The following is a 12,350-nucleotide window of genomic DNA, read 5'->3' as shown; positions in this document are numbered from 1 at the left end:
TCCAACTGCATACAGGGTCCAGCTGTGGTAAGGGAGCAATGGGCTTGGAAAAGAAGGCTCAAAGCACCAGGACAAGATGGTCATGGTGAAGGAAACACCCAAGGCATAACTACACCAGCCACCTGAGCTGAGATCAGCACCAGAGTTGAAGAGTACCTCCACTCCAGTTTAGGATTTGTCATGAAACCTTTACAGGTAGATGTCCCAGGGCTGTTACCAAGCATGCTGAGGAAATGAAGGACCAGACCTCTCCTCTGAAATGCCAAAGGTTACCGCATAGGCAAAGGGAGCTAAGCCTAGTCACACAGCTCCTGTTCCCATCCTGGGCTGGCAGAGGGAACACCTTATAGAATCACAGAACCACAGAATTATTTGAATTTGAAAGGACTCTCAAGGATTATTCCATGGACAGGGACACCTCCCTTAAGACCAGGTTACTCAAAGCCTCATCCAACCCAGCCTTGTACTCTTCCTGGGATAGGGCACCCACAACTTCTTGGGCAACCTGGTTCCAGTGTCTCAACAAAATCATAGTAAAAAATTTCTTCCATGTACAACCTAAATCGACTCTCTTTCAGCTTCAAATCATTGCCCATTGGTCTATTGCTACAGGTAAAAAATCCTTCCTCATCTTTCTTACAATCCCTCTTTAGGTGCTAGAAGGCTGCTTTAAAGTGTCTTCAGAACCTTTTCTTCTTGGGGTTGAAGAGCTCCAACTCTTTTAGTGTTCGTAGAAGAGATGCCCCAGCCCTCTCGGCATCTTTGTGGCCTTCTCTGGATTCACTTCAGAAGACCACTCTTCCGAGGAAGGGGTGTGGTGATCACGGGCGACCCAAGGACCGCGCGGCTCCAAGGTAGAGCCCATTACTGTCCCCTCGGGCCGAGGACAGGTGCGGGGGCGATGACAGGGGGAGATGAGGGCCAGGGGCAGAGGAGGGGACAAGCGCGGGGACACTCGCCCGCCACCACCGCCCCCTCTCGGCCGGGCAGCGGGGCCGGCCGGGCCGTTCCTCAGCCCGCCCTCGGCAGCGGCGCTGCGCGGCCTCTTTGTGCCGCCCGCCCCGGCCCTGCTTCGCTCGGCTCCGGCCGCCGGCGCTGCCGCTGAGGGGATCGGCGGGTCAGCCCGTCCCCGCCCTGCTGCGGGGCTTCCCCGCCTCCCTCCCCGCCCCGCCGCCGCTCTACCCCGCCTCATCCCTCTGCCCCCGGTGCGGGCTACTCGCCGCCGCCTCCCCGGGCTGCCTGTGAGCCCAGCTGTGCGGCTGCCGCCCGGAGCTCCCCCGCCGTCGGGGATGGCGCGGCTGGCAGCGCCAGTGCGCGCCTGAGGCGGAGGGGCGAGCCCGCTGCCGCCGCGGGAGGAGGAGGAGGAAGAGCAGGAGGAGAAGAGATGAAGCGCTTCCACCCTGGGGTCGCGCTGCTGCTCTCGCTGCTGTGGGAGGTGAGGTGGGCCGTGGGGGGAGCGCTGCCCTACGGCCGCCCCGGGTTCACCCCGCGGGGTCCGCCATCGGTCGCGACCCGGAGCTGCGCGGCCGGCGGAGAGGAGCTGCAGCCCGCACCCAGCCGGGCGGCGTGCGCGGGAGGTGATTTATTTTGGGGTTAATGCCTTTGCCGGAATGGGCTTGGCTGCACAGGCAGTGCGCGGTCAGGGGTGCGGGAGAGCTGCGGAGCCGGGCTGGGCGAGACCCGGCGCGGCTGCGGGTGCGATGGTCACGGGCGTTCGCGGTGTCCAGGGTCTTACTGCTGGAGCAGAGGAAGATTATCCGCGGTGTGATGGAGCAGAGTAACGCGGGACCTGTACGCAGGGGCACAAGCTGCTGGAAGCTGCCTATTCCCAGCAGATTGGCAGACTGTCGAGGGGACGCAAAACCTGCGCTTGTACAGACAGGGTTAAACGGAAGGTGCATCTCTTATTTTCATTTTAAGGGGTTAAAGTGTCCATTGCGAGATAGGTAGAGGTGGGGCATCATCAGCTCACGAGGAACCGTGGCGGCACCGACCAGAGTGGTTAAACTTCTGGGGAAGCCGGGATAGCGCAGCTTTCGTACTTACAACAACAGAACGGTGAATTAGGAGCTTTCATTAATTGAGGGGGGATTTGTGCCACGCAATTCCAGAATATGAGAGTAGTTTGGATTGGAAGACGCCTTAAAGATAGTCTGGTTTCAACCTCCCTTCCATGGGCTGGGATGACACTGGATCAGGGGGCTGGGAAAGCTTTTGGGTTTTTTTTTTTTTTTTTTTTTTTTTTTTTCAGCGGGCGGATGGGTAGGTGTTTTCTGGAGGCGAGCTGTCTCTTGGTCTGTGGTTTAACCTTGGCGGGGCTGGGGGCGGGCCGGGGGGCATTCCTAGCGCCGCTGGGACAGACCCGTGGGAGCGCTCTGCCGTGTGTGTGTGCAGCTCCCTTTGCCAGCGTGCTGGAGCCACCGCCGGGACACGTGCGGTGGCAGCGTGCCGGGGTGACTTCGGAAACACCCGTGGGCTTGTCTTAGGCACATCTCTACATTTATAAAGCCCAGAGGCAATGTAGCTGAAAGTGTCAAGAGGGGTGACAAAGCTGTGTCGCCGCTGTGATGGAGCAGTTTAGACCGAAAATGATTTTTTTTTTTGTTTTTTTAAACGGCACGCCACCAAACCCATACATGGAAACCAAGCGCTGGCTGTGTAATTACTGCTTTTGGTAATGGATATAATTCATGAAAATGATGTTTACTACATGTTTATGCCACCTACGTGGATGAATGATTTCTGGTGTGTTGCCCACTCTGGCATCCAGCATCATCCCATTAAAACACTCAGATCAAATTCATCGCTTAATATAAATAAGTGCAACTCTTTACAAGTTAATTGATTTGCATCTCCTTACCCTGGCTGTAAACCTGGCCCTAATCGTAGTCCTCAATTGCTCTTGACTCCGCAGCAGCTCTTCAGAAAGCAGGAATAGCAAAATGTCGATTAAATGAAACAAACACCAGCATTTCCCCGAGGGATTGTGTTCATCTGAGACTATGAAAGGTTTTGCCCCTGCAGGATCTCTTTTATTAGATGTCTCTGCTCTCTTAATGTGGATTCTGCTGAAAAAAGATAATTCGTGCCTGAGAAAAGTAATTTGCATAAATCATCACTGGATCTAGCCAGTGTTGCTGTTATTTAAGCTTTTGTACCGGTTTTAATTGTGGGGGATTCCCCCCCCCCTTTTTCTTTTCTTTTAATCTAGAATGTTTGTTTTGCCATCTGTTTTTGTGGGTTTTTTTTTCTTTCTTGAAAATTCTTATGTTGCCTATTAAAATGAGATGCTATGTAAATTAGGCTGTATTCTGCAGGCCCAAAAACAGAGTGCTGGGGGTTTAAATAACTTAATCGGAGACATCTGGTTGTTTTGAAGGTTTATGGTACATGAAACTTCTGCGATCTTCTGCACAAAGTTCTGTGCTAGATATTATCTGAAATAACATTGCTGCAATTATTTTAAACCTGTTTGCGACTTGGTCTTAGTTATTGTTGAACAGAGCATGAGCTAAGAAATATGGTTTTCATGGATCATTTTGGGAAGGGCTCTGACTGTTACCCAGGTACTGTGGGGAGGAACCCATTTAGTCCATCAGAGCACTATGCAGTAGTTTACTGATTCTAACTAAGTTTTCCTTGGTTAGATTACCCCAAATACTTGTAAAATATTTGTGTATTGCAAAACCACTATTTATGGTTATATTGGTGGAAGGAATGAGCTCGTTCACAATCAAGTATACATCAAGTTCAATGGTGGGTGTGAGTTTGGGTGTGGGCAGTGTGTGTGTTTGTGGCTTTCAGGCTGAAGCCCAGTCAGTAGCTGTCTGTGGCATTTTCCCACAAGGAAGTGATGGTTTGCTGTTCCTGATGTAAGGGCAGAAAGATGCAGAAGAGGGGCTGAGGGGCAGGGGAAGGAGCTTCCAAGTGCTGGCTGGTGGTTTCATGAAGGTTACTAAAGGCATCACCATCGAAGCAGGATTTACATATAAGAAATTGCTGGCCCTTGATGCTGAAATGCCAGTCCTTGTTCTAGACAAGCTTGAGATGCACTAATTGTAGAAATGGAGCACTGTGATGGTGGGAGAGGGGAATGAATTTTGAGTTTTCTTGTGTGACGAGGGTTTTTTCACTGCAGCCATGAAGATCATGGTGGAAGAAAAATCTCCAGCCCCAGGACCCAGGAAGCTCTGCTCTGAGAAGACCTTGTTATTAGGGGATAAAAGCCAAAGATGCCATGTGTTTTGCTCAGGACTTAATTGCAGTTGAACAGTTTAACAAGTAAGGTAAAATGAGGCAGACAATTTGACAGGTAATTTTGGTTCTTGCAGGAAGAAATGAAGACTGTTAAATCTTTATCTGTCTTTTTCAAATTAATTTGGCTAGTTGGAGATAGCAGGGTATTATTAACTGCAGTTGCTTGAAATGCCCTTTTTTGCCAGGAGCCTGGATGTCTGGTATACTCAGAATACTGGGGTATATAATTTCTGCACTCAAAAATAACCAGTAGTCTTGCTTGCTAGCTTGGCTTGTGGTTCTGTCAGCAGGACTGTATTTTGTCTCAGTTGGCTCTTATGGAATGATTTGAAGAGGTCCTTGAAGTGGTGACTGTTTGGGGCATATATATCAAGATTTTCTGCTTGTCTTTTATCAATGATCCCAAGGGCTTTGGTTGTCTGAGCTTGAATGTGATTTTAATGAATAGTGATATCCTTGGAATGGGGAAAAAAGTAAAACTAAACAGGCTTCCTCCCCCCCCAATGAAGGAAGCTTATTTTCAGCCTGGATGATGGTACCAGTGTCTTTGTGGGTCTTCCTTCTCAGACTGAGTGCTTGTTTTCTCTCCCACAAGCTGTAGAAGTGCTAGATGAAGGGGAGTTCAGTAGCTGAAGCTCAGCTCAAGGATGGGGAAGCTGAATGGAGATCTTAGAGGACCCTGTCTGTGCTGCAGTGGTAATAAAGGTGTTTTATTGTCACTGCTGCAGAGAAGCTTGCTGGGTAGCCTCAACTTTCAAAACTGTTAAACAAATTTAGAAGCCTAAACTTCTTGATTGGCCCATATGTTGTATCCAGGAGAATCTAGGTGCTAACACAAGTGTCTGAATATTTAGGTTTTAAGCTAAATATTTAATATATATAATATTTATATATATATATATATATAATATTTAAGCTTCTTAGTTGAGCAAGGCCTGCAATAGTCACTGTAGGTGTTGTGAGGATTCCTCTACAAAGCTTTCCATGTATAAAAAATTGAGAACCTCACTTCTTGAAGTACTAGTGTTGGTATTTCTACACATTGACTTTCTCATTACTGAGAATTATAATTTGGATGCTGATAGAAACACTGATAATTGGATGGTTGAAAAAAGTGATCAGTGTAGTCCTCTTGTAAATTTTTCCAATGAAAGATACTGCACAAGAGTCAAGTCCTTTTTTTAAAAAAGAACAAGAAAATGGACATGTCATAGGAACAGCAAAATGTGTTATCTTGAAAGAAAATGGAAATACTCCCGACAGTCTGTCACACAAGATTTGTTTAAGTAAAAGCAAAGTTGGCTGGTGCTCCTCAGTTGGTTGACTGCTGTGTTGAGTTTTTTAGTATTGTTTTTCTAAATGGACTTCAACAGGAGAGATTTTATCAAATCAGAGTAACAAAAAAATTCTGTCCTTCCAGAAAAGGTTTGTTTGTGGTTATTCTTTGATTGTTGTGGGTTTTGTTTTGGTTTCTTTGTTGTTTTTTTTTTTTTTTTAATCCTTGTACAAACAAGAATGTTAAGGTGAGGAAACCCACCAGTCTTAAAGAAAAAACCTACATATTTTAATAATGGTAGGCACAGGTGGAGTTCAAAAATTTGTGAGGATTATGGGAACCACTCCATCCTCCCCTGCCCTCCCAATTCCTGGTGTTTCTTTTATCCATTAGTGGATATGTTTATATGTATCAGTACTTTATATAAATAAAGTACTGTGAGAGTGTATGTACCCTTGAATGTGGAAATGTGCATGCACATCAGTGTTGTTGTCTCTGTGATGTCCCCCTCTGTGGAATACAGATGCTGCCCTGTTGGTGGTTTAACTCCTGTTCTTGAAGTGGGGGCTGGGGGGAATAAGGGGGAAAAGTTCATCCCAAAAATTCTGCTAGTGTTCTTAGTGTAGATGTGTTCACTAATCCTCTCCTGATTTTAGTTTTGGTTACATAATGGATTTATCAGCTGAAACAATTTCTGGTGGGTTTTTTTCCTTGCCCACCTGCAGCTGATTGCAAAGCATCTATTGCATTGCTGAGTGAGGGCAGGAAAGAGCTTTCTTACAATTTATAGTTTGGAGATCCAACTGGTGCTGGCAAGCCTTCCCTGCCTCTTGACAGCAGCGGGATGGGCTGTGATTTCTAGACGGGAGGACTGAGCTCACAGGCTTTCTCACTTTGCTCCTGTTGAGGAGGAGACAGATTCGTGTTGATTGTGGGTAGGGAATGGGTGGCCATTTGCATCCTCTGAGAGAAGGTGCAAATGGGTTTTTTGGGCTTGGTTGGTTTGGGGTTTTTTTTGTTTAAATTAGAAGAAGCATCTGTAAAATCTGTTTGTATTTTCTTATGGTAGTCAGAAATATTTAACACTTTCCATTATGCTTTTTTCACAAAAGGGAAGTTGTCTGACTCTCTTTCCTCTTGGTACTTTCCACTCATCTAATGCAGGTGGCTGGAAGGTTAAACTCGGCCAAAGGAAGCCTTTAGAGTTCAAGGGTTGCTCTTTTAAAACAGCTTTAGCTAAAATCAGTTTTAAAAATAGGTCAATTGAAACTCTTTGGTTTAATACAAATTCATTTTGGTTTTCTCCACTAAGAAGAGGCTTAGAAAAACTGCAATGAGTATGCCCATATAGAGGCTTGCTCTGGTCATCAGTGTAGGCTGAGTTTACAGGCAGGAACAGATTAATGCTTAAGCTTATGCTGCAGAATTTAAAATTAAAAAATATTTTAAATATTTAAAAGCATCTCTTGTTGGGGCAAGATGGCTACCAATTTACTTCAAATTTCTTGTTATATAAAGTAAAATCCGTATGAATAAACATTACATAGAGCTAGTGCATTTTACTTTTTGTGTCTAATTTTTGACAACACTGTTGCTTTGTATCCTCAGCAATGCAGCTGAGTTGTTCTGCTGAAGGTTTTGTTGAAATCCTGTTAATTTGTTATGGTAAATATAAGCTCTCTTTGGACTAGCAAGAGGCAAAACCTTTATAAAAGTTTTTTTGTTTGTTTGCTTGAATAGTGTCTTTGGAAAATGAATCTTAGGTCTGTCTGGCGACACAGCTTGGGATCTTGGACATTAAATAGCAGTTTCAAGCAAGGGAAAGCTAAGGTCTTAAATAGTGGGTATTAATCACTTTCCTCATATCAGAATAGTAATATATAGGATGAAATGCCAGGCCTGGTATTTCAGAAGGGCATGTGAGGAGAATCTGGGTTTGTTGAATGCTTTTTTCTTTTTTTCCTTTTTGAGAACCATGTATCTTGACAGGTTTCTCACATATTAAATGGAAGAGTTATCACTGCTGAGTTAAAAATGTCTTTCTTCAGAAGTGTGTCTTCAACTTTGTGCTAAATAGGTGTTAGCTACACCTGTGTTTTAAATAGCTCAACTACAAATTTCTTCCTTCTTTCTCAGTGACTCAGCTTTCAGTCTGATAGATTTTTTTAAAGGAAAGCATCTAGCAAGAAGTGGTTTCTTATCCGTATCTCACACTATGAAGGTGAGTTATTGCTGGCAAGGGTGGTCTCTAATCCCTGGTTTTGCCATCTCCCACAGCTCTAGTGACCCTGGGACCATGAAGGGATCATATCAACCCACTGGTGCTGTGAATTACTAAGCCACAAAAAAGGGTCTGGGGAAAAAAGTGAGGGGGAATAATTTTCCATTGGTTTAGCAGAGGTTTGTGCCGTGGTATAGCATGATGAAACTTGCTGCAAGGGAGGAGAGAGAATTTATGGCTTGGAGGAGGACTGCTCATTTTGGTAGCACACTTCTTGTTTCAATACATCAAATATCTCCTAATAGGAATAATAAAATCATTTTGGTTGGAAAGGATCTTTAAGGTCATTGAGTCCAATGGTAAAGTTAACACAGCCACATCCACCACTAAACTGTGTCCCTAGATGATGCTACATTTGTACTGGAGTGGAAGGCAATCATGGAGACCTTTTCTGTGCTTTCCTAGAAGGGGAAACTAGCCAAGTCTGATTTTTTTTCCCTTTGCCTGAAAGATGCCATTAGATACTATTCTGGAAAAGTTAGCCTTATCATTTTCCCAAATCACCTGCCAAGTGTCTCTCAGAGCAGAAGTGCTCAACCAGGAGCTAATGGCCTCCCCAGCCTTTCCCATCTGTGAGGCAGGAGAGGGTCATGGATGGAGACTGTACTTCTGGGGAAGGTTCAGTATCAGTTTCAGCATGGGAGGGACTGTTGTCCTCGAGTCCAGCCAAGGGTAACTACAAACACAGCACTCCTCTGCTGCACCCATCACTCTACCTCTCTTATTCAGAGGTCTAAAAAATCCCCGAAACCTTGGCCTTTCATTGAAAGTGACTGTGCAGTGATCTGGGCCTTAGTTTCAAAGTTCAGAGGCAGTGGAAAGTGTCTGTTTGTGAAGGATGATGAAGCAGGGTGATGGGATTGTACCTAGACTTCAGTCCTGGCTGCACACGAGCCTGCTGTAAGCAGCTCACTGTTTCCAGCTGGAGTAGGAAAGGTGCTATGCCAGCTGGCTTGGTCTCCCACCTCTGACATTAATAGGTGTCAGGCAACTAAAGAGCTGGCACTAGTTTTGAGGATGGATCCTTCCTTCCCAGGGCTTGTGCTACTGGAATAAGATGTGAGGGCTGTGGACTCCAGGAATGCAGCCAATACTTCTAAAGGTTTGTCTTTTCTAAGGTAATTGCATTTAATGTTTTCTTATGCCTTTCTAGTTACATGCATTCCAGTCTGTTTGGATCTTCCCTGGGAGTATGAAGGAGTGGAGAACCCTGACATGAAATTAAAATGAGAGGAACATGAGCATGTAGGAAGGTGGCAGGGATCTCACTGACAGCAGACTGAAGACGATGGGTAGCACGTGTTATACTTGATGTGAGAAGAGCATTTTGCTGTGCATGTTCATCTTTTTGGGCCTCAGTCAGTGGCACTAACACCCAAGAGAGCATGATGCTTTTGTAGACCTATTCTGCTTAGCTTTGTCTTGCCAGCAGTATAGTTAGAGTGACAGGCTTGTGCTTCTGTGGGGTTAAAAGCAGGTAGTATGCCTGTGATCCAGAGGGTTTGGTTGTCAATAAATACGAAGTTCTGTCAGGGAACATACTAGCAAAGAAAAATAAAATCAGTTACTCTAGTAGCAAAGATGGGCTTCTTTTGAGTTGCTTAACACTTGGGGTTTTTTTGGCTGGCACAGTTGTGTCCTTCTGCATGCATGTCTGATCTGATGGCTGTAGGTACCACAAAATTCCGTGTGTTGTGGTCAGAGTCTGTATTTCTCCCTTTCTGGACAGGCAATGCTCCTTGTCTAATCAGAAGAGGCCAGGTGTTCATACCTTGCTAGTTCTGGCACAGTCCCTTTAGTGTCAGCACAGGAGATTGATATCCAGCTGTGCAGCTCTGTTTAGACATGGTGATATGACAGAAGTGTAAGGGTCTGCACCTGGGGAATTGCTCAGGTGTTGCTCAGTGTTTTGTTTCTCCCAATTTTTTAAAATCTCTTCACTAAAGTGGATAGAAAATCTGTTAATTTAAGTGAATTCTTTTCTGCTTTCCTCATGATATCTGTAAATGAGGAAGCAGGCACTCCTCAGTCTGGTTGGTGGGTGACTGTAAGTGCTTCAGCTTTTGATGCAAAAACCAGGCAAAGATGAGTCAAGGAAGTGTTTTCTTTCATTTCTGCTCCTCAGGGGGAAAAATACATTGCTCATTGCTACAGATAATTCTCTCAATACTGGTGTAAGTGAGATCCAGGAATTCACTGCTGGCTCTCTTATAGTGTGAGCTCCCAGCTAAGGGCCTTATTTCCCTGCTGCAATTGGAGCCAGGAGTTTAACCTATTACAGGAAGGGCAGTGAGTATAAAAGTTCACCTTCATTTGTTCAAGTGCCATTAAGTTTGGCAGAATCTCAGTCCAAAGGAGAGGACACATGATCTCTGAACATGTTGCTTTCAAATGGTCAGACAATTGTCTGGCTTAAAAAAAAGAAAGGGGGGGGGAGGATGGGTGAGTAAGCAATTTTAAATCTACTTTTTCACAATCTGTTTTCCTTTTTCAAGTTGACATCAGATGCTCCTATCTTGAGTGCTGTCTTTCCTATCCCAAACATATATCATTAATGATAACTATGGTTTTCAATGTTTTGAGCAGCAATGGTGCAGAGGATACCTGCCGATCCTGAGCTATCAGGCAATGCTGTCATGATGGGCCCCACCATATGCAGTGGGGATTTGTGTCAGGAACCCCAGTTCTGCTCTGAACTGCTTCTTGACCGAAGCAATTCACATCTCCTGGCTGTGATACAGAAACGCTAATAGCATATGGGATTGGGTTAAAACTTCAAAACTGCATCATCCTGTAGTTTGAGATAGTGTAAGATAACATTAGGCTGCTTCATTTTTTCTTCTGTGTCTGAAACGATAGTGGTCTCTGTTCCTAAACTTGTGTGCATGCGTCCTGCATAAAGTATGTTATAGTGCTACGCTAAGGCTGTGTTTGCCTGTGTATTTCTTAGGATGACCTGTATTTCTAGGGAAGCTGGGGAGCAGGGGAGGCATAAGTGCCTAATAATAGCCAGATACTACAAGTTGTATAATGTTGAGGAAAACCTAAGGCAGTTTGCATAAAGCCAACACCATGCAACCAGCTGAACTTAGTGCTGAACTTGAAGCATGGTGATATAAAAGTGTTTCAGGATCTGCAGGTGATCTGCAGATTTTAGAGCTTCTGTTTCCTGAAATCCAGGTCTAAGATTTGTGTTTCTGTGTGCTCTGGGTAATACTCCTGATGCTGACTCCTTAAAGCCCAGGGTGCATATTAGCAAGTTTGCTCCCACTATACCTATCCAGACAATTGTCACATACAGGGTATCTGCAGTGTTCCTAGAAGGCATTGGATGGGATTCCATCAAAATGTTGTAGGAGACACATTGGAATATGCCCAAAACCTGGCTGGTGAAACCTCCTGGCATGGCTATGCTGACCCACACTGTCTGTGTGCATGTATGCGTGTCACAAGGCATCCTGTGGGAACACATTTAGGTTGCAGCTTCACCTGGTTTTCCCTGTGGACAAAAACCATGGGCACAGATGTGGCGCAAAGCCAGGGAGATTTGAATTAAGCTTGTTTTAATTCTGTAGTAATCTTGACTTCCTATTTTTATTAAATCCCCAATCCTGGGCTCTGTCCAAAGGCCATTAAAAGTCAATGGAGACATCCCACTTTCTGCCAGTGAGTGCTGGGACAGGCTGCCTGGAGGGTGCTGGGTGTCTTTGGTTTTGCTGTCTCAACCAGCTTGAGATGCAGGTGACCTTCACTCTGTGCAGCTTCTGGAGCTCTGGGGGCAGGGACAGTGGTGTCTTCCCTGGGCTGAAGGAACACACACTGAAAAGTTTGGTTGCCTTGAAGCAGCTCTTGCTGTTACTCCTCTGTGCACCTGCACTGTGCAGCACATCCACCCACAGAGCTGCCAGTGCAGCTCTCCTTGGGAAAGCAGCTACTTCAGCCGGCCACAGTCACTGTCCATGTTGCATAAGGAGGAAAGCATCGTAGTGATTATATAAAAGAGATTATGTAACTGGGTAATTTGGTAATCGCCTCTCTGGTGAACGCTAAGAATAGCTTGTGAATATGCATTTATTTCTGTGATAGCCATCCACAGTGATGAAGTGCTGGAAAAAGTGGGTGCTGGCACAGGGTGAAATCCTTGTGCCTGCTGTGTGTATGCTTGCAGAGATTTTGTACCTCTGCTGCTCCTGTGCTGCTGTGGTGAAACACATCAGCTGCTGTTCTCCCTGCCCCACACTGTGGTGTGACCTGATGCACAGGTGCAATGAAGGTATCCAACTGCTCTTGACAAGCCTGTGCCACCTGCCTGTATCATCCTTATGAGGATGTGCAATACATAGGCAGAACAGATGATGGAGGAGGGAACACATGTTGCTTCTCCATGAATTGGGGCCATTTTTGCTTTCTCTCCTTCCCAGAACTGTCTGTTTTTCATGGTGAAGTTGCCAGTATCTCTTCCCCCTACCTCACCCTGAGAAGTATCTAGGAGGTGCTGGAAAATTTCCAGAAACCTGATGAGGAGCAGGAAGTCTC

The 12,350-nt window shown here is 45.5% G+C and overlaps 1 protein-coding gene across 1 annotated transcript in view; it reads left to right on the top strand.

Moving 5' to 3' along the window:
* The first annotated feature begins 1,384 nt into the window (after positions 1–1,384).
* The window catches only part of VOPP1 (VOPP1 WW domain binding protein), a 61,211-nt gene continuing 50,245 nt past the window's right edge, over positions 1,385–12,350 (top strand). Inside the window, exon 1 of the mRNA XM_062497798.1 lies at positions 1,385–1,435. Within this exon, the coding sequence (XP_062353782.1) occupies positions 1,385–1,435 (51 nt within the window). The remainder of the gene's footprint in view (positions 1,436–12,350) is intronic.

This window comes from Cinclus cinclus, chromosome 1 (assembly GCF_963662255.1).
Source record: "Cinclus cinclus chromosome 1, bCinCin1.1, whole genome shotgun sequence".
In the NCBI taxonomy this organism is placed as follows: domain Eukaryota; kingdom Metazoa; phylum Chordata; class Aves; order Passeriformes; family Cinclidae; genus Cinclus; species Cinclus cinclus.
This window is presented reverse-complemented; position numbering and strand designations above follow the sequence as displayed.